Raw genomic sequence first — 25,214 nt, 5'->3', positions numbered from 1 at the left:
ATTTTTACAACGTACTTTTAAAGTTAACAACACTACATGCTCAAGACTAAATTCAAATCATTTTTTAACTTCTCCATAAACATCTCAAATTGTCCCTCTACTCTATTGTATAAAGTTTTTAGAAAACTATGCAGGTGTTGATTCCTGATTACCCAAACTAAATAAGCAACCTGAAGTCTGAATACTTTTGGAAAATTCATAATTTAATAAAATTTTTGAGTAACAAGAGGGAAAGGAAAACATAAGAACCTGCTAAGCAGCAATCAACCTCAAAAGAACTGGTATTATTACAAGGCTGATATCTTATTCCACAGGTTCAGGGTGGATGAAAATGCTGGGGTAAGAACTCTATTTCCCAAAAGCTCCTACCTGTTGTTTGCCCATCACCGCCTATTTCCACTTTCAGAATATGCAAAGAGGCACCAAAATTTGGCTGTGGAAAGAAGTAACAGTACTGTCACTGTGCTACATCGGATGAAACTTCAAGACAATTATCAGTAACTGCCTTGGGCTTTACAAGTGAGAAAACAAAAGCAAAACTTGCAATGGCAGCCTATTCCAGAAGTTATTTGCCATATTTTTCTCAAATGTAATGCTGATCAATTTTAAAGCTGAAATTCACCATAAACTTTCTACATTATCACATTTGATCAAATAATTATTTTTAATTACCTTAAAGAGATAATCCAATATTTCAGAACGAAAGGGCTCTGGGTAACTGACTAAAAATCGGGAGGTTGCCTAAAAAAAGAAAAAAAATCAAAAGTATAAATAAATAAAATCAAGTCATAAATAGTTGCCTAAAATTTTCATACCTACCATCTGGAACATCCATACCTGGCTACCTCTTAGACAAGTACAGTTCATTTCCAAAGTTGCTGGGCAGAATTTGCTTTGCCAGTCCTTGGATAATTAGAGCTCGTGTTTTTCCAGCAGCTAATTGTTCTGGCCTGAGAGTCTTAAACATCATTACTATAAACTTGGCTTGAAACTTAAGACATTCTATGCTAGGATCATTTGTCAACAATAGCTTGGGGCTGAAACAAATTCTACAAGCAGCAATGCTAAAAGGAAACTTGTCCCTCCTTCTCCATCTATTATTATTAAGAATGATCCCTACAGCCAGGCAGCATGCACTAAGGAAATCGTAAACAAGATCAGCACCAGGAAGAATGGAAAAACATATACTGCGAGCATTGGGGCAATACCCATTCATACCTAGACTATGACAGATGACAGTTTTACAGAGAGAAATCACAAAACTAGCAAAAATCTGTTCTTTTTGGTGAGCAAGATAAGCAAGGGAAATAAAAGGTAGATTTTCAACAGGAACAGAAGCCTATCCTACACTTGGAAACCAGATAGGGCCCTATGTTCAAACTATTGACTTGCCAGGTAAATGCCAGGAGCCAGTTACTTAATGTTTATGGACTCAACCTTCCATTCTACACTGTCATACCTAGACATGAGTAGTGCCCATATCTAGTCTTTCACACTCAGAACTTCTCAAGTCCCTGACACTGAGTCACAGACTCACCTCATGTAGCTCAACACATCCTGCAGTGCTCCTGTAGGAGCACTTCTGCTCCTGCTCCTGCTTTTGCTATCTTACTAAAAAAATAAATATCATTGCAGCTGGGAAGCAGTGGCTCACTTCTGTAACATTAGTGACTCAGAAAGTCACAAACTGAGGGTCACTGTTGGAAGCCAGCCGCGCAGGAAAGTCTGTGAAACTCCAATTAACCAACAAAATCCAGAAATGGAGCTGTGTGGCTTAAGTTATAGAGTATTAGCCTTGAACAAAAAAGCACAGGAAGACTCTAGCCCCTGAGACCATCATAACGGAAGAAAAAAAAAGTAACATTGGCCTGAGTTCTCCATCTCATCAAATTTCTCATCTCCCTCAGTTAACAATGATCCTAAATAATCATCTCAAGTTCATTTCGACTCTTCAACTCCACTGATGTAACTTAGGCGCTCCCCTTATTAGAATAGGGTACCATCACTGTCTGATGTACTTCCCTCAAAACTGTTTATCACATTAATATTCCCAAAGCAATAATAATCATTAAACCCTCTTCTTACACCTGATAAGCCTTGAAAACATTTGAAATCTTTTGAAAGATTTCAAAATTACTTTCTCCACCCTTCCCTCTCAACTTTTGTTAACTTCCTCTTCCCTAATCTCCAAAATTACTGGGCCAGAAATTATACTCACTTATATTTACCCTTTGCAAAGCTCTACCAGGCAAGTAGAGAAATTAAGTAACCTGCCAAGTATTTTAAGTTTCCATAAAGTGGCAAGTGATAAAATGTACACAATAATTTCTGGGACCTGAATTCTTCATTACTATCAAAATGTTTCCCTATGATACTGGCAACTAAATGAGAGCCTTTTATAACACTATTACATACTGCATTAGGCGTCAGAGACTAACAAAAATGTTTTGTTTGGGAGGAGGGGTGCTAGTCCTGGGCTTGAACTCAAAATCTGGGTATTGTCCCTAATCTTATTTTGCTCAAGGCTTTTGGTTCTACTACTTGAAGCACCATTCTGCTTCAGGCTTTTTCAGTAGTTCAGTGGAGATCAGAGTCTCGGGGACTTTCCAGCCTGGCTGGCTTTGAACCACAATCACCAGATCTTAGCATCTTGAGTAACTAGAATCACGGGCATGAGCCATGGACATTCATTTTAACTGGTATGCAAACACAATGCTGCCATCATTCTCATTATTTATTGGTCTTCTGGCTTTCCTATTCTTATTTTTTTATTTTAAGAATCAAGTTGAGCTAAATAAATACAAATTTGACTTATACATCAAATATATCACAGTAAAGATCAGAAAGGTTGAACCTCATTATCTAAGAGATTCTTAAAAGCTGCTTTTTGTTAAGAATCATTAACTCCCACAAATTAACTGAGAGCAGGACAAACTAGGTACACTAAACTTTTTTTTTTTTAATTCCATCTCTTTCCTTTTTCTCTTGCAGTAACTTTTTGCAGCCATTTTAAAATCCAAGAAGAAAACTAGCTTTCAGGATCAAAGACTCTGGTAATGTCTATCTGACCAATCCTGGGAGGATGGACCATCAGAGCACTTCTGAGGCCAACTCTGACCACCTCAGAACCCATCTGTGACTTGAAACTATTTGATCTTTGCATACCTCCTCACCCCCTACCTACCACCAATTCTACTCAACCTAAGGCAAATGTCTGCATGGAGACTTACTGACATACTGTCAGTGAACTTCTTGTCATGTAATAAATCTCTTGACTCTTCACCATATCTCTTTGAGGTATAGAGGCAAGTGGAGACCCTGACAGGTGAAACTCCTGGAGTGTGGGCCTTGGGTCCCAGTTTCAGCTATATGAAAGATTTAACTAGTTCAGAGATAGAATATATATTCATATATACTTGCATGTATATGAATGCTAATACTGAAAAACCAATGCATTAGCTCACTGCTTATAACTAGAAATTGAAGCTAGTTTAAAAAAAAAATCAAGAAAGCACCATCCCCCCAAGAGGTTATCTGTGATCCAACTGCAGGCTGAATTGCAGCACATAAGCCTTCAGGTTTGTTCTGAGTTGAATTGAAAGATGTAAGGTCCCTCTCATTGAACCCAATAAAACCAGCAACTTTTAAGAGTTGAGCCTTAACGTTCTCAATCAAAATTAGCACTACATGTGATCTGAGGTACAAAACAAAGAAAACCTTGTCCAAGTATCTGACAGCATAAATCTCATGGGGCAAAAGAAGTTGCAAATAAAGTGGCAAAACAAAGATAAGGGTAACAAAGATAAGGAAAAATACTCCAAGAACAACAAAGGCAAATGTCTGGACTAAGACTTAATGACATACTATCTTTCAGTGAACTTCTTGTCATGCAATAAATCTATGACCCTTCACCCTCTCTCTTTATTTGAGGTATATGGCAAGTGGAGACCCTGACATGTGAAACTCCTGGAGTGTGGGTCTGGGGTCCCAGTTTCAGTTATATGAAAGAGTTAACTATTTCAGAGATAGCATATATTCACATTTATTAATACACATTTACATATGTATGAATGTTAATACTGAGGAACCAATGATTATTAGTTCACTGCTCATAACTATGAATTAAAGCTATTAAAAAAAAAAAGTTCCAGAGGCCACATTGGGTAAATTAAGGAAATATTTACATCTAAAGCTACAATAACCTTGGAATTTCCTTTTCAAACAAGCCATATTTAATCCCAATCGCCATAACCAAGACCAGGAACACAGGCCAGCTACCTGCACAGTTACCCTAGTTAACTATTAGAACAGAACCCCCCCCCCCCGCCCCGCCTCCCACCAGGGACTATGAACGAAGGAGATCCCATAACCTAGAGGCTGGCGAGTAGTGTGGGCTGTGGCTTTGTGGCATGGGATGAGAGGATCCAGACGAAAGCACTACCACCTGGTTATGTCTCTGTGGATGTAAAATCAGGGAGGGAAAATCTGAGCGTGTCTTTGAGTCTGGAAGAAGCATCTGGAGTCTTCGGGAACAGGACCGACTCCCCGCGTACACACGGGTGGCGGGAGGCGGACACCTGCCCTGGCGGGCCCGCGGGGCCTTCCCAGAGGGGCCACACCTGCAGCTGGCAGTTCCCACGACCCCGGCCGTCGGGGCGGCGCCGGCGGCGGGGGCCGGGGACGGGAGGGCTCGGGGTACCCGGCCTTCTTCCTCCTGGCCACACGGGACCCAGCCACCAGCACCCCAGATGGAGCCTGTCCCGCGGAGGGGAGACGCCGCGCCCCTTCCCCGCGTCCCGGCCCCCATTCATTCCCCCCCATCCTCTACCTCCCAGCCCCGGGACGCTCGTGCGTTCCGTCCTAACCGCCTCTGGAGCTATCTAGAGCCCTCCATGCCGCGGGGCGCGGCGGAACGCGCCCACCGCCGGCCGCGAGGCGCCCGCGAGCCGAGAGGGGAGGGATCGAGCCCCCGGCCCGCCGCGGGGGCCGACGGGACGGGGCGGGGCGGGGCGGGGCGGGCTCGGCGGCCCTCCCTCGCGCCGCGCGCCCCCGGCCCGCTCCTCCGCAGCCCCGGCGCTCCCCGCGCGCTCGCGCGTCCCGCCGCTCACCCCGCCGCCGCTGATCGCGCCGATGCCGTCGAACTCCAGGCCCAGCCCGTCGGAGTCGTCCAGCACGTACGCGCCGCCGGGCGCCAGCAGCGCGCACAGCAGCAGAGGCACCGCGGCGCGGCCCGCCGAACCCGCGGCGGCTGTCATGTCTTGGATTCGGCGTTGCCGGGAAGCCTCCCGTGGGCTCACAGCCATTGTGTGGGTCATATGACTCCAGCGCCTGGGGAGGCGGGTCAGGCCGCCGCCATGATGGAAAAGGGCAGGAGGTGGCTGACGCCCACGCCGCCATTTTGACTACGGGCCGCGTTTAGCCCGAGGATGTATGGGGAGGGGAAGTGAGGGGAGAAAATCTGGTTTTTCCTTTAGTTGGGTTGCGAGTGATTGGGTAGACGTGGGCCTTCACGTTTCTAAGCCACTCCGTTGGTCTTCACCCGATGGAACATGGTAAATAGCCAGGGTCCCCCTGAGGATCAGAGCCATGCGTGGCCCCACCATGACCTACCCCAGTCTTGGGGTGCACCCACCACGTGCCACTGAACGGCAGAGCAAGACGAACCTCTCCCCACCACCTACTAGGCAATTATGACTAAGGCGTTTCACCTCTGGAGTTCAGGCCGTCCATTTGTAAAGGAGAGACCGATGAAGTGCATCAAGTTTTAGTCATTCCTCGCTCAGAGTACCCAGCACCACACAGTAAGTGACCATCTGTACCAGGGCAACATTGACAGCCACCCATTCCGGGGACCCCCCCCCCCCACACACACACACCTAGCAAAGGAGCGGAAGGCAGGACACATAAAATAAGGCTTTGAATGTACTTCTCTTTCCACATGTAAGGTCATCAGGAACAAAAAAATAAATGGATTATTCTTCTCTTTGTGTTAGTCTGTATTTTTTGTTATTTAAAGTATGAATCTGTGTAAATTTTTTAGTGTATGTTTTGGTTTTGCTTTGGAGTTTTGGGTTTTTTTGTTTGTTTGCTTGCTTGCTTTTTTGTTTTTGGTCTATAATCACCCAAACCCAGATCTAATGCAGCTGATTCCCCTACATGAGTCAGGATAGAAAGCAAGTCTGCCTCCTTCATGAATAAAGGAGCCAGACCCTCCCTCTTTTGCTATCAAGCAGCAAAAGTTTTGACAGTGACTATCTCTATCAGCCAGTTCCTTGAATCTGCATCTTCAACTTGGAAAGGTAACCAATGTACTAGAAGCTGAGATGGAACCCTAACAGAATGGAGAGGAGGCAGCCACACAGAAAAACCATCAGAGGCGACCTCAAGAGCCCAGCACAGCAGAGTCAACAGTATCATCCCAGTCTGAAGGCCCAAGCAGGGTGACCTAGCTGTCTTTTGATCCTGACTCAAACCAATTCAATAATCCTGGTTCCAATGCTTGATGCTGCTTCGTCAGCCCTGTGTCATCTCCTGAATGCTCACCAAGTCATTCATTTTTCTGTCCAGGGCAACCACAGATAGTTTCTGTTGCCTACAGCAAAGAACTTTGAGACATTCACACCTACGTAGTTCTAACCACTCATTTGCTAATGAGATCATAGCAAAGAATTCTCAGCCTCTGTGTGTGCATTCTCCCCACTTTAAAACCTATCAGTAATTGTTACTGCATGGATTTACTTGAAGGATGGAACTGCAAGAAAGTTTGTGATCCTCCTCTATTGTACTTGTGAGATGTTCATTCCCCTTTGGATTCTCAATACCCATTAGGAGTCCACCTAGCTTCCAAAGCCCCAGGCATAAAGAAACTGACAGTTTAAGACAATTTTGTGTGTGGGTCTGGTGTGAGTGGTGCTGGAGATAGAACCCATAGTCCACACTTGCTAAGCAAGCAATCTACCAGTAAGCTACAATCTCAGCCCTGAAGATCTTTTTTTAAATACCTAGTACAATCCTGTCCAACAGAAATATAATGCAAAATGCATAACCAATTTAAAATTTTCTAGTAACTACATTAAAGTAGGAAACATGTAGTTTTAGGTATATTTTATTTAACCACAAATATCTAAAACATCATTTTATTGTATTCAACGTAAACATTCATTTTGTGCTCTTCACATTTCTTGAGTGTATTTTGTGCATATGAAACAGCTGAATTTGAATTAATAGTCTTTTTGGTATGCAAAGATCACATGATTTCAGTGACAGATAAGTGTCTCTGTAGTTTGCTATAGCTGTATGACAACATACCACAGACTGAATGGCATTTCTCACTGAAAGCTAGAAGTCCAAGAAGAGAGTGTAAGTTTGGTGTCTCCTGAAGTCTCTCTCCTTAGTTTATGGATGTGTAGATAACTTTCTTCTGTGCAGATAACTGATGTCTCTTTGTATGTCCAATTTTTTTCTTTCTTAAGTTAATCTTTAATTGATAAATATCCTTAATTGGGTCATGCGTGACCCAATAGCATATATACATTATGGAATGGCTAAATTGGGATACTTAACATAGGAATTGTCCCCACTATTTTTGTAGTAAGAACACTTAAAAGTCTACTCTCAGTAATTTTCAAGAATACAATAACTTTTAGCTATCACCCTATACAATAGTTCTCTTGAACTTAATTCTCCCATGTAACAAATTTTGTATCTTTTGGTCTTATCTCCCCAAAACATCTTTACCCCCAATTGCTGATAACCACAAATCTTAATTTCTACTTTTGTGTGTTCAACTCTTTTAGATTCTTCATATAACTGCAGCATTTGTCTTTCTGTGCCTTGTTTTTGATGTCCACCAGATTTGTCTATGTTATCACAGAGGGAAAAGTTCCCTGACTTCTTAAATCTAAATAGCATTCATTATATATATATATATATCACGTTCTATTTATCTGTTCATCCAATGATATACTAATAGCTCTGGATATTGCAGCAATGTGTGTGGTGGTGCAAAGATCTCTAACAAATTGTTAGAAATAGCATGGGGCCGGGCGCTGGTGGCTCACGCCTGTAATCCTAGCTACTCAGGAGGCTGAGATCTGAGGATCACGGTTCAAAGCCAGCCCGGGCAGGAGAGACCGTGAGACTCCTATCTCCAATAAACCACCAGGAAACCGGAAGTGGCGCTGTAGCTCAAGTGGTAGAGCGCTTGCCTTGAGCTGAAGAGCTGAGGGACAGCGCCCAGGCCCAGAGTTCAAGCCCCACGACCGACAAAAAAAAAAAAAAAAAAAGAAATAGCATGGGATGTTGGAGTGTCTCACAGGAATAAGGACACCAGCTGTAAAGGAACTTGACAAAGTAAAATTTACTTCCTCAGAAGCGTGCACTATCAACTAAAAATCTGTCAAGCCAACACACAGAACAGGGAGGGTAACCTTTTTATCCCTAACCCAACAGACCCTGCCCCTCTGCTCTTATTGGCTGAGCTCGGGTTCACAATCTGCAAAATAAAAGATGTGTCTTAATTAATAGGATGCAATTAAAATCCGAGGAGCTTCTAACAAGATGTCTTATTAAAGTACTCAGGAAAAGGATGTAACTAAAATGTAATTAAGAAGAGCCAATCCACCTAGCCAAAGCAGAGCCCATGAGAAAAAGTTTTCTCAAGATTAACAAAAAGAAGCACACTACTTTGGCAGAAAAGAGCTTTTCTCACAAAGCTGATTCTACTTCATTTGGATACATTCCCAGTAGAAGTATTGCTGTATCATATGGCAGTTCCATGTTAATTTGTTTTGAGAATTCCTTGTAGTTTTTCATATGGCTGTATCAATTTATATCTTCCCTCTCTTTGATAATAGCCATTCCATCAGACATGAAATCATACCTCAAAAAATTGCAATTCTAATTTGCATGTCCCTGGTGACATGTGATGTTGATATATGTATATGTATGTATAGATGTGTGTATATATATATGTGTGTATATATATAGATAGATGTTAGTCTCTTAGATATATGGTTATTTTCTCTCATTCTATAAGTTGTCTCTTTATTCTGTTGATAACTTCCTTGGATAAGCATATGCTTTTTTTTGGTCAGTCATGGGGCTTGAACTCTGGGCCTGGGTGCTGTCCCTGAGCTCAAGGCTAGCACTCTACCCCTTGAGCCACAGTGCCACTTCCAGTTTTCTAGGGCTTTATTCAAGATAAGAGTTTCACAGACTTTCCTGCCCAGGCTGGCTTTGAACTGCGATCCTCGTATCTCAGCCTCTTGAGTAGCTAGGATTATAGGCGTGAGCCACCGGCACCCAGCCACACATATGCGTTTTACCTTTTTAGTTAAGCTGATCCCATCTGCCTTGTTTCATTTCTCTTGTCTGTGCATCTTTAAGATCATGGTCAAAAACATATTGTCCGTTCTGTTGTCAGCAAATTTTTCCTCCAAGTCTTCGAGTAGTTATATAAGTTCAAGTATTTCATTTAAGTTTCACTTCATTTTAGATTTATCTTTATAAGGTATGAGAAAAAGGTTTAATTTTTTTTTTCTTTTTTTTTTTTATTGTAAAGCTACTATACAGAGGGTTACAGTTACATGAGTGAGGTTATGAGTACACTTCCTCTTGAACATTGTTACCCCCTCCATTGTTTTCCCCCTACCATCCCCTCCCAAAAGGTTTAATTTTTATGCATGTAAATACCCAGTTTCTTAATATTACTTATTCAAGACATTGTCTTTGTCATTGTATGCCCATAGTACTTTTGTCAAAAATCAACTGATAAGAAATGCAGCAATTTATTTCTGGACACTCCAGTCTGCTATACTGGTCTCTGTGTGTTTCTATGTTAGTTTCAAGTCATTTTGATTATTACAAATTTGCAGTAGATTTTGAAGTAAGATAGTGTGATTCTTCAGGCTTTGTTCTCTTTGCCCAAGATTGCTGTTTAGAGTCTTTTGTGGTCTCATACACATTTTAGGATTTTTTTTAATGTCTGTGGAAAAAATGTTATCAGGATTTTGAGTGGCATTACATCTGTAGATAGTTTTGGGTGATTTGGACATTTTCACAAAGAAATAATATTTCAACCCACCAATAGGATATTTTTCATTTATTTATAACTTTAATAGTGTCATTAATGTTTCATAATTTTCCATGTTCAGTTCTTTCATCATTTGGTTTTACTTTATTCCTACATTTAAAGTTCATTTAGAATTTATTTGCTGCTATTGTAAATGGAATTATTCACTTAACCTTTTTGCAGATAGTTTATTGTTAGTACATAGATGCTCTATGGTTTTTTGTTGTTGCTTTTATGTTCTATTACTTTACTGAACTTATTTACTGGTTCTAACAGGTTTGTGGGGAATTTTTAGAGTTTCTTATATGGATGGCCATGTTATCTGCCAAAAGGGACAATTTAAGTCATCAATTCCAGTTGGATGCCTTTTATGTGTTTTTCTCTTGCCTCGTTGCTCTGGTCAGCACTGCACTACTATGTTGAATAGAACTGACAATAGTAGGCATCTTTATTTTATTGCTGATTTTAAGGAGAAATTTTCAAATTTTTACCACTTACAGTGCTGCTGCTGTAGGCTTATTATATATGGCCTTTGTCATATTGAAGAACATTCATTCTACACCTAATTTATTGAAAGTTTTATCACAAAAGAATGTGAATCTATCATATAAATTCCTATATCTCTTGGGGCAATAGAATGTGACAGATTACACTCATGATTTCTGTCTATCAAACTACATTTGTATTTCCAGAATAAATCTCACATGATCACAGTAAATGATTTCTAGTTGAATTTTATTTACTGCATTTTGTTGAGGATTTTCTTTTTTTATTCTTTTTTTTTTTTTTTGATTGGTTGTGGGGCCTGAACTCTGGGCCTGGACACTGTCCTTCAGCTTGTCAGCTCAAGGCTAGCGCCCTACCACTTGAGATACAGTGCCACTTCCAGTTTTCTGAGTGGTTTATTAGAGATAAGAGTTTCATGGCCTTTCCTGCCCGGTGACTTTGAACCATGATCCTCAGATCTCAGCCTCCTGAGTAGCTAGGATTACAGGCATGAGTCACTGGCACCCAGCTTGCCCCAGACTTTTCTATTCCACTCGGTTGCTTCCAACTTTTGCAACTCTAAACTCACACAATGCTCTTTTCCCTTTTCCTAACTTCTGGTCAAGAATGTCCTCTCAATACAAAATGGTTCATTGAATGTGAGGGCTGGGTACAAAGAAATGAGGCTGAGAAGAATGTAGTATTTCAAAATCTCTCCTATTTAGATGCTTTCACAAGTGAAATTGCGCCAGACAGAGGATGTGGCCACACAAAGGACCATTCATCAGCAGAACGGGACCCCAGCACTGTCTGCCCTGTGGAGAAGTTGGAACCAGGCAGATCCACATTCTTTTCCTCTGTTCCTGTGTGCAGCCCACTGCCCTGCGGATGACCAAAGTCTGATGCCTACCAGAAAACTGAATGGACAAGAAGATAGACTCCATAATGCCCATGATCTAAACAGCTGAAAATTAGTCTGGTCTTACCTTTAACCTGATCAGGTGTCACTGGGCCTCTGGGCTCTGAAATGTCCATCTATTCATCAATGTTATAATTAAAAATTAAAAAAAAAAAAAGATGTAGCACTACGAATTTTTTCTGGGCTACCCAAGAAGCCAATTTGAAACCAGCTGCTAGATTTCTTATTGTGTGAAATTATCACATTTTTATAGTAGGTTAGTCATAATTTTTCTCCTGTTTAATAAAGGGAAGTTAAAGTTTAGTTGTATTTCTTGTGTTCTTTAACTACATCCTTTTTTTTTTTGAACAGCAAAATACATAGGTATTTCCTATTAGTATAAAAATACTTTTTTTCCCTAAAAGCAGAAGTAGAGTCTATTTAGATAAAACAAGATGCTGTGTGAGTCATAAAACACCCATAAATAGAAACTACAGGGAAGCAGATGTGAAAAAAAAAAAACAAGTAAAAAATGAAAAGTTTGGATTGTAGTCATGAGTAAACTAAAGCCATTACTTTCATGTTTGTAAATGTTTAGAAGTTTTGTTACTAAACTTCCATATTGTGTATTAATTCTTCATCATTTCAATAATACCCTATTTTGAATTTTAAGTCACTGTATACTTTGCAAACTCTTGGGCACTTTACACTTCTTTTCTGCCATTACTGGTACTTGATCCCAAGACTCTCACTCTCTCACTTGTCCTTTTGCTCAAGTGGCACTCTACCACTTGAGCCATACTATGCCTCTGGCTGGGCTGGTTTTGAACTACAGTCCTCAGATCTCAACCTCTTTAGTAGCAAAGTTTACAGGCACAAGCCACCAGCACCTGGTTAAATGTGTTACATTTTATTCTTGTCAAGAAAGACCCACAAAAAAAAGTTTCAGGAGTGGGTAGCAAAGCCCAACAAGAAATGTACTCATTACCTTACTAATGTACAGCATCTTTACAACAAAATAAAAATTTTTTTAAAGTTCAGAAACGTTGATATTCTTCATACCCTGACTAACTCCAAAATGGAAAGATCTTGGCTATATCACAAGTTCTCCTTTCCTATCCCTGGGTAAAGCCAAACCACCAGTATCAACCTTTACTCTCTTTACAAACACACAGCCAATTAACTCTAAAATTAAGCTTAAAATTTCCATCCCAATGGGCTGGGAAGGTGGCTCAGTGGTAGAGCGCTTGCCTTGCATGCATGAGGCCCTGGGTTTGATTCCTCACCACCACATATACAGGGGGAAAAAAAGCCGGAAGTGGCGCTGTGGCTCAAGTGGTAGAGTGCTAGCCTTGAGCTGAAGAGCTGCGGGACAGCACCCAGGCCCAGAGTTCAGACCCACGACCGGACCCAAAAAAAAAAAAACGCATCCCAAGTCAATTCCTGCCTTGTAAACTAATAGTCTCCCCTCAATTTAAATAAAAATTTATGATGACACATTTGAAGACTAATGTCTACCTTTTTACATTTCAAAAGTATGAAGTTCTAGGAGCTCATTTCACTTTGTATTAAACCACTTATAGACCTAGCAATAAATTTTAACTTATCAAATCACTGCAAGAGTTTTTTTAAATACCTATATTATTCTCAAGTGAAATTTCAAGGTTCATGCAATTATTTGCCTAAGCCAACTTGTTCAACGGGCTTTAGGGGAAAATAAAAGAGAAAATGGTTCTCCAATATTATATAGCTGAGCCAAATAATCCCTCAAAAGGAAAAACCATAGGACTACAAAGTTGGTCACCCTAACCTCCTCCAAACTCCATTCTCATACTGCTATTAAACCACACAATATCCACTATAAATCACCCAACCCCCATTCCTCCTCTTATGTCTTGTTCCCAGGAAATTGATCACCTTGACTTCATCTACAATACCCTGCCCTATCTCACATATCCAAGCAAACTCATCTTACTCTACTTGTACATTACATTTTTTAGAGTCATCTGCATTTCCATTGCATCCTGCTTATAATTGAATAGCCCTCCTTCACTTGATAGTTTCCTCTTTGAGTAATAGCCAAGTCCTATCCATTTCCCACTATAATGTCCTGATGATATGATAGACAATGATTGAGTCTAGATTCTGTTAAGAAAAACATGTCTAATGTATTTGTAATAAAGACATAAAGAGAAAAGGACATAAAAAGTACTGCAGTAAATGACCAATTAAAAGGGTTACAAATAATTTAAGAGACTCCCTTTCCTTCAAACTTGGTCAATGTGAGGCTTCTCACTAGGGCTCAGCTTCCTCATTGGTTCGTGACGAAGTGTGAGTGCAATTTCCTGCCCCCTTCACAATGCTGGTTTCTTTTCTTGATGCAAGCCGATTTATCAGCCTCCCCGGTCAACAAAACCATCACTCCAAGAAACAGGTAAGTAGAAGATTAGAAACATTCAATAAGGTTTACAAGTGGAGAGGCTTCTTTGCCATGCTTATGGTTGCTAACATACCCATGTGGAAACTAGAATTGAAGAGAATGATCATGGCATCTTCGCTGGTTTAGGCTGTGTAAGTGTTGAAATACCGCGCCTGATGAGAAAGGAAAAGAAATGAGGAAGACACATGGTTTCCTCCACTTTGTCAGTGGTAAAAGGATGTCAAAATTTAAATTTAGAGCAAGTTAGGTAAAACTATGGATATACAAAAGGAGGATGCTTGTCCTCCACATCCTTCTCAGGAAATGGTATAATTGGCAAGCTGCGTGATTTAGGAAGAAATCAACCATCTCCTAGCTACAAAGCTCTCTAGCACTGTTTTGCTCTTCTGTACAATAATCTACAAAAATACTTTTTATATCCATCAAGAAATGTAAAATTGGAAATGATGTTTCCAATATCAATAAGTACTGATTGTGATCATAAGTTTCTAAGCCACTATCACAATGTCTGAAACAGAGAGGCTTGATAAGCAGCTAATAAACTGGTAAATGAAAGTTAGCATTTTTCTTTTTTAGAACAGTATAGGAAGGCCGTTTCTATGAGTCATCAGGGATTTGTATTATTTTTTAGAGCTAGCTAAGATTAGAGATGCTTTAAGATACTATAGAATATCTTTGATGGAGGACATTTGGTTAATAAAAATTACAAGAAGCATAGAAAGGATCCAAATTTCTTAGTGCTGGTTTTAAATACATTTTTTATTAAAATTTGATTAAAGTCACCAAAGTGATATTTGAAAAGATAGCATGTATAATAGGAGTTGTTACCTGTTCCTCTGAATTTTAAGATCCATGCCCATTAAATTATGGAGTATTATATATAACCAGTAGTATCAGTGTAAGGTGTTACTACAGAAATCACACTGAGTGCTCTGCCCAAATGGTCAAAGATAATCTCCTTCCAGGAAATGTAGCAGACAGCCACAGAACAACACATTACTGACTGTCATTGACTCAACAGGAACCACTACTATATGGTAAAATTTTCCCTGTGTTGGATTCTTTGCTGAGTGGGTCGTCTTCTTTAACCTCCACATCAACCCCTATGACGTGGGTGCTAACCTACACGTTTGGAAACTGGAACTGAAGAGAAGAAACATACGGGGTCATAGATCCCTCAGTAGCTATTGAGAGCCTTTATCATTGTTGACAGAATCCAGGCTCATAATCACAAGCTTCTACTGACCCTGTGATGCAACAGCCAGGACCCTGCTTCAAAAGCCATTCAGTCCGTGGTTGTTTGGGGCAAGGCAGGAGATGATCTCAGCCGCTAAAGAAATTCATTCCACTGAGAACTTTAAACATCCCTCCTAAAATCATTTTTCTCTCTTACTTTGTTAGAGATTTTAAAAAGCAAGTGCATAACACGGGCAAAGGAGGAAGTGGCACCTGCTTGTTCATTCTCTCGGGACACTGTCGCTGTTCGGTGTTGTCGCTAGCTGCATAAGCCTTGTTGTAGAGGTGATGTTGAGCATTTATGAGAGGACTCCATCCATCCTCAGAAGCTTTCTTAATCCTTTGTGTATCTCACACTTTGCCATAGTATTCTTTACCTGTTTTGTTACAGCCTTTAGATGAGATGTTGCTTTTTATTTATTTTTGAAATTGTCTTTACGTAGTTGTACAAAGGATTTCAATTCAACATATCAGCTGATGAGTAAAACATCTTTTTATTATTCTCCTCTCTCTCTCCCAACCCCATCCATCCCTTCAATTTTCCTAGGTCCATTATCTATATATCTATAGAGATAGATATATAGATATAGATACATTGAATATTGTGACTGAATTCTCCACCCTTTCTCTCTTCATTCATCTACCCCTTCTCCTTGACTTCACTTCTGAGCCTCAAATTACAGCTTCCTATTATGCATTTTGTTACATTATAATAACAACTTGTTTAAAGGAGTTAGGCCATTGGAATACTCCCCTGCATTTACCATACTTCAGTTAATGTTTGTATTATATATGCATATAAACCCGTATATGTTTGCATCTATATTTATAAATTAGATCTAACTTTGACCCATAAAACAAAACTTACCCTTTGTGTTAAATCAAGAATGGGAGCACATTTTCTCAATAGTGATTTGTATAAAAATGTCTAGTTTTTTTTTTCCTCTGGTCCTTACAATTTAGTTCTATTTGGGAATAATCCTAGGATGGCATATTTTCTTAGCAACTTGGAAATAGTAATCTTCTGCCTTCTGCTGTTGATAGACTTTTATCACTTTAAGATTTTTCTTTTGTAGGCAATCCATCATTTCCAAGTCTTTTTTTGCTTAGTTTCTGTTTGGTTGTAAATATGTCTTTAGATTTCTATTTTAATTTGCTGTTAACCCCATCTAGGACTGACGGGCTTCATAAATGTAAGGATTTATGAATCCCTCTGAGGCAGACACAGCCTCCACCCATGCTTTTCTTGCTGCTTAGTTTGGAGATGGACTCTAGTGGACTTCTCTGAGTTTTTAGAATTATAGTCATGAGTCAAGTGCACCCAACTAAGTGCACTTTTGATATGGAATCTGATCTTGACTTTCCCATATATTTAACATTGATATTTGGTTATTTCTTTAATTCTATTTTGGAGCACACCAAGTCTCTCATCAGTTGGAACTAATCTGTTTATTTCAAAAGCACTTATTGCATTTTTTTACTTCTAGAAAGTATATGTTAATATTTTTAAATATGCATGATCACTTTTTTATATTCTCTTGCTCCTTCCTCTTCTGCTCACATTCCCTATTCTTTTTCTTTAAACATACTAAGCACACTTCTTTTGTGTTCCATATCTACTATATTTAATCTCAAAATCTATCTGGATCTAGTTTTTTTTTAATTTCTTTTTTTTTTAAGATTTTTTTTTTTTTTTTGGGTGCAGTCGTGGGGCCTGAACTCTGGGCCTGGGCGCTGTCCCTCAGCTCTTCAGCTCAAGGCTAGCGCTCTACCAATTGAGCCACAGCGCCACTTCCGGCTTTTTTCTTTTTGCTCATGTGATGCTGAGGAATCGAACCCAGTGCCTCAGGCATGCAAGGCAAGCACTCTACCACTGAGCCACCTTCCCAGCCTTTTTTTAATTTCTTATTTCTACTCAAGCTCCCAAGTTGTATTCTCTCTCCTTCTCTCTCTCCTCTCCCTCCCTCCCTCTCTCCTCTCTCTCTTTTAAGAATGTCATACTTCTTGGGATTCTTGGCAACCTAAGCTGAGGAATGCTTCCTGAAGGGAAAATTTGTATTTCTTTCTTCCAGGTGCATAGAATTCACTTGCTTTAGGCAATAAACTTATATCTTTGGTAAATATATCTCTGTGATCATTAAATAAACAAATTATTTAATGATTAAAGTTAACTAATAGATTTAATTATATGATGATTTAATAATTAAATCATTTGCTTATTTGGGTTTTCTGAGTTGACTTTTATATGAGGGGAGAAGTAAAGTCATACTTCTAAGCAAGGCATATGTACTCTATCTGCATATCAAATAGATACTGCTTCTTTGCCAAGATGCTTTGCATCCTAACCCATACAATCTTAGCTCCAGTTTTTTACTTTATAGTTGTAATATTTATGCAGATGAATGCATATACTCTTTGTATATTTTGGACATCATATACAAATGGAGTATATTCGTGCTAAACATACAACTTGATAAATTTCAGCAAGCAAAGCATACTCAGATTAGCTTCATATGATTTCCTTCACTCAGCTTTACATCTGTGAGCTTCTAAATAGGTCAGTGCATGTGGCAATAATGTGTTCATTTTCACTGATGTATAGAGTTCACTTACATTCATATACCACAATTTACTTATCTTTGCTACTGCTAAGGGGCATTAGAGATAGCAGATACTGCAAATAGTGCTACTGTGGACATTCTGATTCTGGTATGTGTTGTTTAACAAACATATGTAAATATTTTTAGAAAACATATACCTAGAAGTAAAATTGTTATATGATATGCATAAGCATAAATACTTTCCCAATCAACAAGAATGCAGTAGTCTGCATTTGGTATTTTTTGCCTTTCCTCCATTTTAGGTCTTCTGGGGTGTGTGATGGTATTTCATTGTGGTTGTGCATTTCCTTGATGACTAATGAAGTCGAGCACATTCGTTTCCTTGAAGTGGGCAGAACTATGTAAGGAACTGGCTAACTTTTCTGTGCTGTCTGCTAACATCTGTCGAGATTTTTATGTTATCTTCTGATTTGCCTCTTCCTAGGAGACAGAAGATCCTGATAACAAATGACCCCTTCCTACCTGTATAGATCCAACTTTGTGCCTCAGTTCTGTGATCCAGAAGTTCCCTTTCCTGTAGGCCAGCCAAGTGCCTCCCGAATGAGCACAGCTTTTCTGTTTATCCCCTTCATCTAACACTTCCTTTTTCCATCACACTTCTTTTCTTCTTTAGAAAGTGGTCTTTCACTTTAAAAGGCTCTCACACTTTATTCATATCTCTAGGTGCAATAACATTAGAAGGTCTAAAGACCTTCTAGTTCTCTATTTTGTTTTAAGAATGAGCTAGATTCTGGACATGGTTCTCATGTTCTGTGCAGGCAGGTCTTCTGTGCTTGGAGTTCAACAGAACTTAAAGGGAGCAGTTCTGATGCCCTGCCTCATGCTCTTACCAGTTTTTTCCTTGAAGATCCCTACTCGATAAACCACCCACCTCATGAGGAGGCCCCACTTGAATTTTCTACCTTAACTGCTAGAATAGCTTTGCCTGGTGAGAAATATCTTCTCTAATCCAACATGCAGGGGGAAATTCTTCTTTGAGTTAGGTGAAATATCTCACCTTGATTTTTATTTACTGAGGTCAACTAAGTAATTTTCTCCACTTTACATACCTTTATTGTAACTTAAAACATTTTCAACATATTTAATAAATAAAACACTGCTCCAAAATCTTAATTGTTATGAGATTCTGTGTCTTGAAAACATCTAACCTATTCTAGCTCATCTCTCATTACAGAAACAAAGACATCTTAAAATGTTGTGTCAAACTCTGAAGATAAAGCCTTACCTATTCATATTTATATGAATTTCCCAATCTCCTGCGAGACTGAAGAAGAGAAATTGGCCCAATTCTCTATGGAAGCTAAGGGGTACCCCAGCTGACCCTGGCGATTCGTCAGCATTCAGTGACAACGAACATGCAGAATCCTGCTCATTGAATTCACTTTAGCCAACTGCCCACAGCCTGGATTGTCACATCCACAAGACTGATTTGGAGAAAACTTCCCTTTGCCCACCCTTTAAAAGTGTTGATGAATTGACTAGAACATTAGAAACCAAAAGAAAATTGAATAATAAAAAAAAAGAAATCTCAGTAAATCAGAAATTGAGGTTGTCAAATGATAACAAGGTAAACCTTGCTTTCCTGGGTACCTTCTAAGAACTAATGTAAATTGCCACCACAAAAAGAAGCCATGAATAGCACGTGTGTTGAAGAGCAACATGAACTAGATCACTACTTGTTCCCAATTGTTTACACATTTGTGATTATAGTTGGCATTCCTGCCAATATTGGGTCTCTCGGTGTGTCTTTCCTGCAGGCAAAGAAGGCAAATGAACTAGGAATTTACCTCTTCAGTTTATCACTGTCAGATTTGCTCTATGCATTAACTCTGCCTCTGTGGATTGATTATACTTGGAATAAAGACAACTGGACTTTCTCCCCTGCCCTGTGCAAAGGCAGTGCCTTTTTGATGTACTTGAATTTTTACAGCAGCACGGCTTTCCTCACCTGCATCGCCATCGATCGTTACTTAGCAGTCGTCTACCCTCTGAAGTTTACTTTTCTACGGACAAGAAGGTTCGCCTTCATGGTCAGCCTGTCTGTCTGGATATTAGAGTCCATCTTTAATGCAGTCATTTTATGGAAAGATGAGACAACTGTTGAATATTGCGATGCCGAGAAGTCTAACTTCACTTTATGTTATGACAAATATCCACTGGAGAAGTGGCAGATCAACCTCAACCTGTTCAGGACATGCACGGGGTATGTAATACCTTTGGCTACCATCATGGTTTGCAACCAGAAAGTCTACCAAGCTGTGCGGCACAATCAAGCCACAGAAAACAGTGAAAAAGTAAGAATCATAAAACTGCTCATTAGCATCACACTGACCTTTGTCCTGTGCTTTACTCCCTTTCATGTGATGGTGCTGATTCGCTGCATTTTGGAACGGGAAGTGAATTTTGATGACCACAAGTCTGGAAAGCAGACTTTTACAATGTACAGAATCACTGTAGCATTAACTAGTTTAAACTGTGTTGCTGATCCAATCCTGTACTGTTTTGTCACAGAGACAGGAAGATCAGATATGTGGAATATATTAAAGTCCTGTGCTTGTAGACATAGTAGAGCACAAAGACAAAGGAAACACATGCTTTCTACATCTACAAGAGATACCATGCAATTAGAAGTCCTAGAATAGAATAAAGGGTTTTGAGGGGTGGGAAAGATTAAGGGTGCGTGGTGTGATGTAATCAAAATCCCATTTTGAAAAGGATTAGGTGTTCTATGCCAATGTTTCAGTCTTGTTCAATGGAAATATTTGTAATGTATATTGTACAGTTACTTCTTTCACTTATTAATGAGGTATGTGAAGCAAAACTTAGTATTTTCTTAGTGGCTTTGAATCAGTGCCATTAATGTTATCCATCATTGAATCTGTGGTACAGTTCTTCAGAGCTAATAAGCTGTATAGGATTGTTCATTTTTAAATCAGTAGCATCTCTGGTTTTATGATGTTTCTTGCTTTCTCTTTATGGTTAGCTTCTGTATTTCAGGTTGTCACCTATCAGTTCTATCACTGATATTTATCTGTGTCCAGAAACCTGAGTTACTAAATACTGCTTCTAAGATTATCATTCACTAATGTTTATTGAACCTACTCCTCATACAAAGGGTTGCTTTAACAACAGGGTTTACAAAAGGCATTGTCTGTGGTACCTTCATGAAGTTTCCATTCATTCAGAACCTTTGCCACCAAGCTTGGGAGATTTCTATATAAGATGAAAAAGTGAATAAGCTCTGAGCTTTGTTTGGATTTTAAATTATAGTTGAGTATATGAAAGTTGAAATTATCAGACTTATATTCAGATAAATAGTGATAGCAAAATTTATATTCAGAGGTTTCATTTCAAACGTAGAGAAGTTGGGAAGTATAAGTATACTATTTGTTTCTTCATTGTAGAAATTGTCCAGCCTCATTAAGTAGGAACCAGATAAACATTTTTCTTAAGATTTTTATCCTAATCTTTCCTCTTTTTCCTTCCATCTCACCTCTTTCTTATCCTTTAACTCCTCCACAAATGATCAGATAACAAATATCTTGATGCTGACTGTTGTGCTCCTGAGAACCCTGATAAGAAGAAACATTAATATCCTTTCACTAGTGAAAAATCAGTTCATGAATAAATGATAGTAATTTTCCACTTAGGTCTTCTGGGACAATGTGTATACAATAAAAAGCCACCTTGCTTTGGTGCATTCTTTATTCTTCACATGCTGTTGTTCATGACGTTTTTAGAAAATTAATAGGCTGTCTACATTCTGAGACATACCCACACAACACTTAGGTACTAGAGATATAGCATGCAAATGCCGAGTAATTAAAATAATATGAGCTATTTGATTAATTACTGGTAAATTATTGGCAGCATGTAAGTTGAATATGCTTAAAGGTAAAAGATTCAGAAACGACTGGGCCCACATATGGAAAGTCAGATTAAGAGCGTAACCCCAGGATGCACCACTGGCTGAAAGCGAAGATAGATCTTGAGGCCAAGAATATGCTTAACAAAAACATATGCATGAAGAGTTGTTCAGTATAACTGCTGGACTTGTCAGGGAGTTATTTCTTTAACCAACCCCTCTGGGAATATAATTAATAATATAGATAATAATAAGCTGATTCAATTGTTTTGATTGGCTATGAAAACAGACATGGCCAGTACAAATCTGGGCCACTTTAACACCCATGTTCTCGTCAGTGACAGCAGCAAAACATTGATTTAGTTGTTACAGGATTAGTGTCCAATTGAGTCAGTCACCAAAACTTCTAGCAGCCTGTCTTTTCTCTCAGAATAGAGTCAGTCATGGAAGAACTAATAAGACAGGATACCCATAGCGTTCAGGACAGAACATGGTAGGCATGATCTAAAATGACTAACATTGGACAGTTAGCTCTTTCATTATAAAAACAAAAAACTTTTTAGATTCTTCATTAAAATGTCTTATTATGAAGAAAGAAGGACCAATGGAGACAGGAATGGTGGGTGACCATAGTCATAATAGTACATGTACAGCCAAGTAATGGAACCAGGTAATTTGAGGAAATGGGGGTGGGAAGCTGGAATAAATGTCGGGAGAGATAGAAAGGGTGATAATGATCAAGAGATATCATATTCATAATTGATGTGTTGAAATGAAGCCCCTTTACACAACAAATGAAAATTTATAAAAAATAAATTTAAATTAATAAATTCCAGTTCCAATGAGCATACACTGGGGTGACAGATGAAAAGATGTCCATGCATTATCAACTCATAATCTTTTAATAACATGGAACAAGGACTAATTTAAATGGACAGTAATAACATGAACAAGGAATAATTTTAATGGACAGGCATGATTAAACCCAAGATGTCTCCTTTACCCTTGCTTTTATAGTGCCACATTGTCCTGTGTGGTAGATAACAGGGTATCAGGAAGCAGTAAGATAAGAAGCTTTAGTAACAAATCCAAAACACCAGGAATCGGTAAAATATACACTCGCACTCATTCCTGTCTTTTGACAGGATTACTGCAGAAGGTTAGACACACTCTGCCAAAGCCATCCCACAACCAGAAGTTTTCAACTGGCCTCATTCATTCTCCATGCATTCATCCATGGTTTCCCACAGAGCCTTAGGGTTCCCGAAAATAAGTAAATAAGTAGATAGCCCCCTGAAACAGAAGGTATTTCTGGAAGAGAAAACACCTTCTAGCTGTAATATGCGGAATCTTGGTGTTAGAAGACCTAAGTTGGAGCAGCAGGCCCTTCACTTTAGTAGCAGTTTGAAAATGTTTCATGATTTTTCTCACGGCTCAGTTTCTGTAAGCTGCAGGATACCTGCTTCTGTAACCAGTTGATGTACAAATGTTTTGTGCCTGTGGTGAGCTGTCTCAGTATTACTTAATTGCTCTATCTTCATCAGCATGTCGGACAGCTGCCCAAGAGACAGGAACTATGAGAAGCTGGCCCAGGACATTGCTTTGAGTGACTCCTTCCAGAAGGTTAACTACATCCATTCAAGTTACTCAAGGACTTTCATGGTTTGTGGTGCTGTGGGTCTCTTTTCAGTAGCATCTGCTCTGAGAGGAGACACACTATGAACTTCAGCACATGGATAAACATCCACTTGGATGTTTATCATGACATGGTGATTCATATTAAAAAAGGAATGTTTTAAAACATATTTGACTATGAATTTTGTTATTCAGAATGTAACAAATGCTAATTATACAGACAATCCAGGAAGACATTAAATATAGATTTTTAAAACTCTAGTTTTCTTACCATGTCTGGGAAATATTTATGGATGGAGGGCAATTTAAAAGATATTTTAAAAAAACAACTTTTTCTGTCTAAATTAGATAATATTATCTCTGGGATCATCTGAAGTAAATCTATTTACCCAAACTTATTTATTCCTTTTATTTTCTTTTTCAAGTTAAACTGACCGATGTTTTTCTCCAGGATATTATCTATTCTTTAAAGGAATGATTAGACAAATAATTACTTACCATTTGCCTGTTGTTACTTTGTTAACTCAGTTCACTTATTTTTAGCTTGGTGGTTTTGATTTTAAAATAGTGTCTGATAGAGTATGTAGCCATTTCTTTTTACAGCACTTTCATCTTCTTCAATGCTGCTTTCTACCCAGTAACCACAGTCACAATTCTGCCATCCATGCGTGGGGCCCTGTTCTTTTCTGGTAAAACCCATCCCATCCACCAGTTGCTATGGCAACATAACTTCTACTATAACATCCTGACCCAAGCAGGCTTTTGTGACAATAGACTTCTTTGTCTATCAGGTGCCCATGTCAGGAAATCAGAAGATTTTCTCAAATGGAAACAAGCAAACATAACATACACTCACAATTTGCCTCAACACTCTCTCTCTCTCTCTCTCTCTCTCTCTCTCCTCTCTCCTCTCTCCTCTCTCTCTCTCTCTCTCCCCGTCCTCTCTCCTCTCTCCTCTCTCTCTCTCTCTCTCTCTCTCTCTCTCTCTCTCTCTCTCACACACACACACACACACACACACATTCCTTTAAATCTCTGTGCCCTTTGAGCACATGCCTGGAATGTTTTGTAAGGTATCAACAATTATTAACTAGAATACAAATTACCTTCTTGGTATTTAAAATAATGCCCCATCTGGTTTTATTTATTGTTGTCAACAAATAATTCTTCAGAAGAATTTTTCCAGTAGTGGGCTTTGAACTCAGGGCTTTGAGCCTTCCAGGCAAGTGCCCTACTACTTGAGCCACACCCTCAGCCCCTTTTGCTTTAGTTCTTCAGATAATAGCTTCTGTTTTTGCCTAGGCTGGCCTCAGACCAAGATATTCTTATCTATATTTCCTGTACAGCTATAGCTATAGACATGTACCACCCTGTGTGGCTTTTTGGTAAAGATAAAGGCCTATTGGCCTAAATCTGCATTCCTCCTGATCTCCAACTCCTAGTAGCTCAGATTACAGGTGCTCACCACCTTTTCTGGGCCTGAGCGGAGGACATTTTTGAGATTCTTTTCCCATCTCTCATTCTTTGTTTCTGGAAGGGGCTGCTAGAGGAGTTGTGGTAAGAAGACTCCTATCTACTTTGTATCATTATTGTGTTATTCTGGGAAAAATTACCTCAGATCAAGATTGTTTACATTTATTAGATAGACACCTGGGGGAGGCTAATAAATATTTAATTATAAGAAAGCAAAAACATTGTCCAAACAGGTTTTCATTCATATTTTAAGTGCTTGATCCAATTCAAGTAGAAAAGATACTTGAGCACTATTGGCTCTTCCCTTCCGGCATTTCAAACAGCTTAATGATGGAGCACATTGACATTAGGTGTGTGTTCTTGGTTACTTTAGTTGGATGCACCTGTAGGTCAAAGTTGGGATAAAGAAATGATGTGGGATGGAGATTGTCTTTTTCTACTCCAGAAATCCTATTTTTGCTAGATAACTTGTCGTTGAACACATATAT

At 39.2% G+C, this 25,214-nt stretch overlaps 2 protein-coding genes across 5 annotated transcripts in view; one reads left to right on the top strand and one right to left on the bottom strand.

The window, feature by feature from the left end:
• Positions 1-5,428, bottom strand: part of Galc (galactosylceramidase) — a 38,998-nt gene extending 33,570 nt beyond the window's left edge. Inside the window, exons 1-3 of one of the 2 annotated variants that reach the window (XM_042692596.1) lie at positions 5,109-5,428; positions 673-741; positions 370-433 (exon numbers count right to left, since the gene is read on the bottom strand). In XM_042692596.1, coding sequence (XP_042548530.1) covers positions 370-433; positions 673-741; positions 5,109-5,315 — 340 coding nt within the window. In that variant the 5' untranslated portion in view covers positions 5,316-5,428. Of the gene's footprint in view, positions 1-369; positions 434-672; positions 742-837; positions 1,098-5,108 lie in introns of those variants that run through there. The other variant, XM_042692597.1, reaches the window with a different exon arrangement.
• Positions 5,429-13,811: 8,383 nt separating this feature from the next.
• Positions 13,812-24,113, top strand: Gpr65 (G protein-coupled receptor 65). 3 transcript variants are annotated; one of them, XM_042692776.1, is made up of 3 exons: positions 13,812-13,890; positions 18,928-20,047; positions 23,163-24,113. In XM_042692776.1, the coding sequence occupies exons 2-3, from the start codon at positions 19,385-19,387 to the stop codon at positions 23,196-23,198; spliced, it is 699 nt and encodes a 232-aa protein (XP_042548710.1). In that variant the 5' UTR covers positions 13,812-13,890; positions 18,928-19,384; the 3' UTR covers positions 23,199-24,113. The 3 variants fall into 3 exon arrangements, with proteins under 3 accessions (XP_042548710.1, XP_042548708.1, XP_042548709.1); XM_042692774.1 differs by lacking the exon at positions 23,163-24,113 and having other exon boundaries at positions 18,928-21,467; XM_042692775.1 differs by lacking the exons at positions 13,812-13,890; positions 23,163-24,113 and adding an exon at positions 14,863-14,933 and having other exon boundaries at positions 18,928-21,467.
• The last annotated feature ends 1,101 nt before the right edge of the window (positions 24,114-25,214 follow it).

This window comes from Dipodomys spectabilis, unplaced genomic scaffold (genome assembly GCF_019054845.1).
Source record: "Dipodomys spectabilis isolate Male_0828 unplaced genomic scaffold, ASM1905484v1 ptg000157l, whole genome shotgun sequence".
In the NCBI taxonomy this organism is placed as follows: domain Eukaryota; kingdom Metazoa; phylum Chordata; class Mammalia; order Rodentia; family Heteromyidae; genus Dipodomys; species Dipodomys spectabilis.
Note: the sequence above shows the minus strand (reverse complement) of the source record. Positions and strands in the feature narration are given on the sequence as shown.

Excerpts from the sequence above, each read along its gene's own strand:
- Gpr65 (XM_042692774.1), top strand. The coding sequence starts at position 19,385 with ATGAATAGCACGTGTGTTGAAGAGCAACATGAACTAGATCACTACTTG.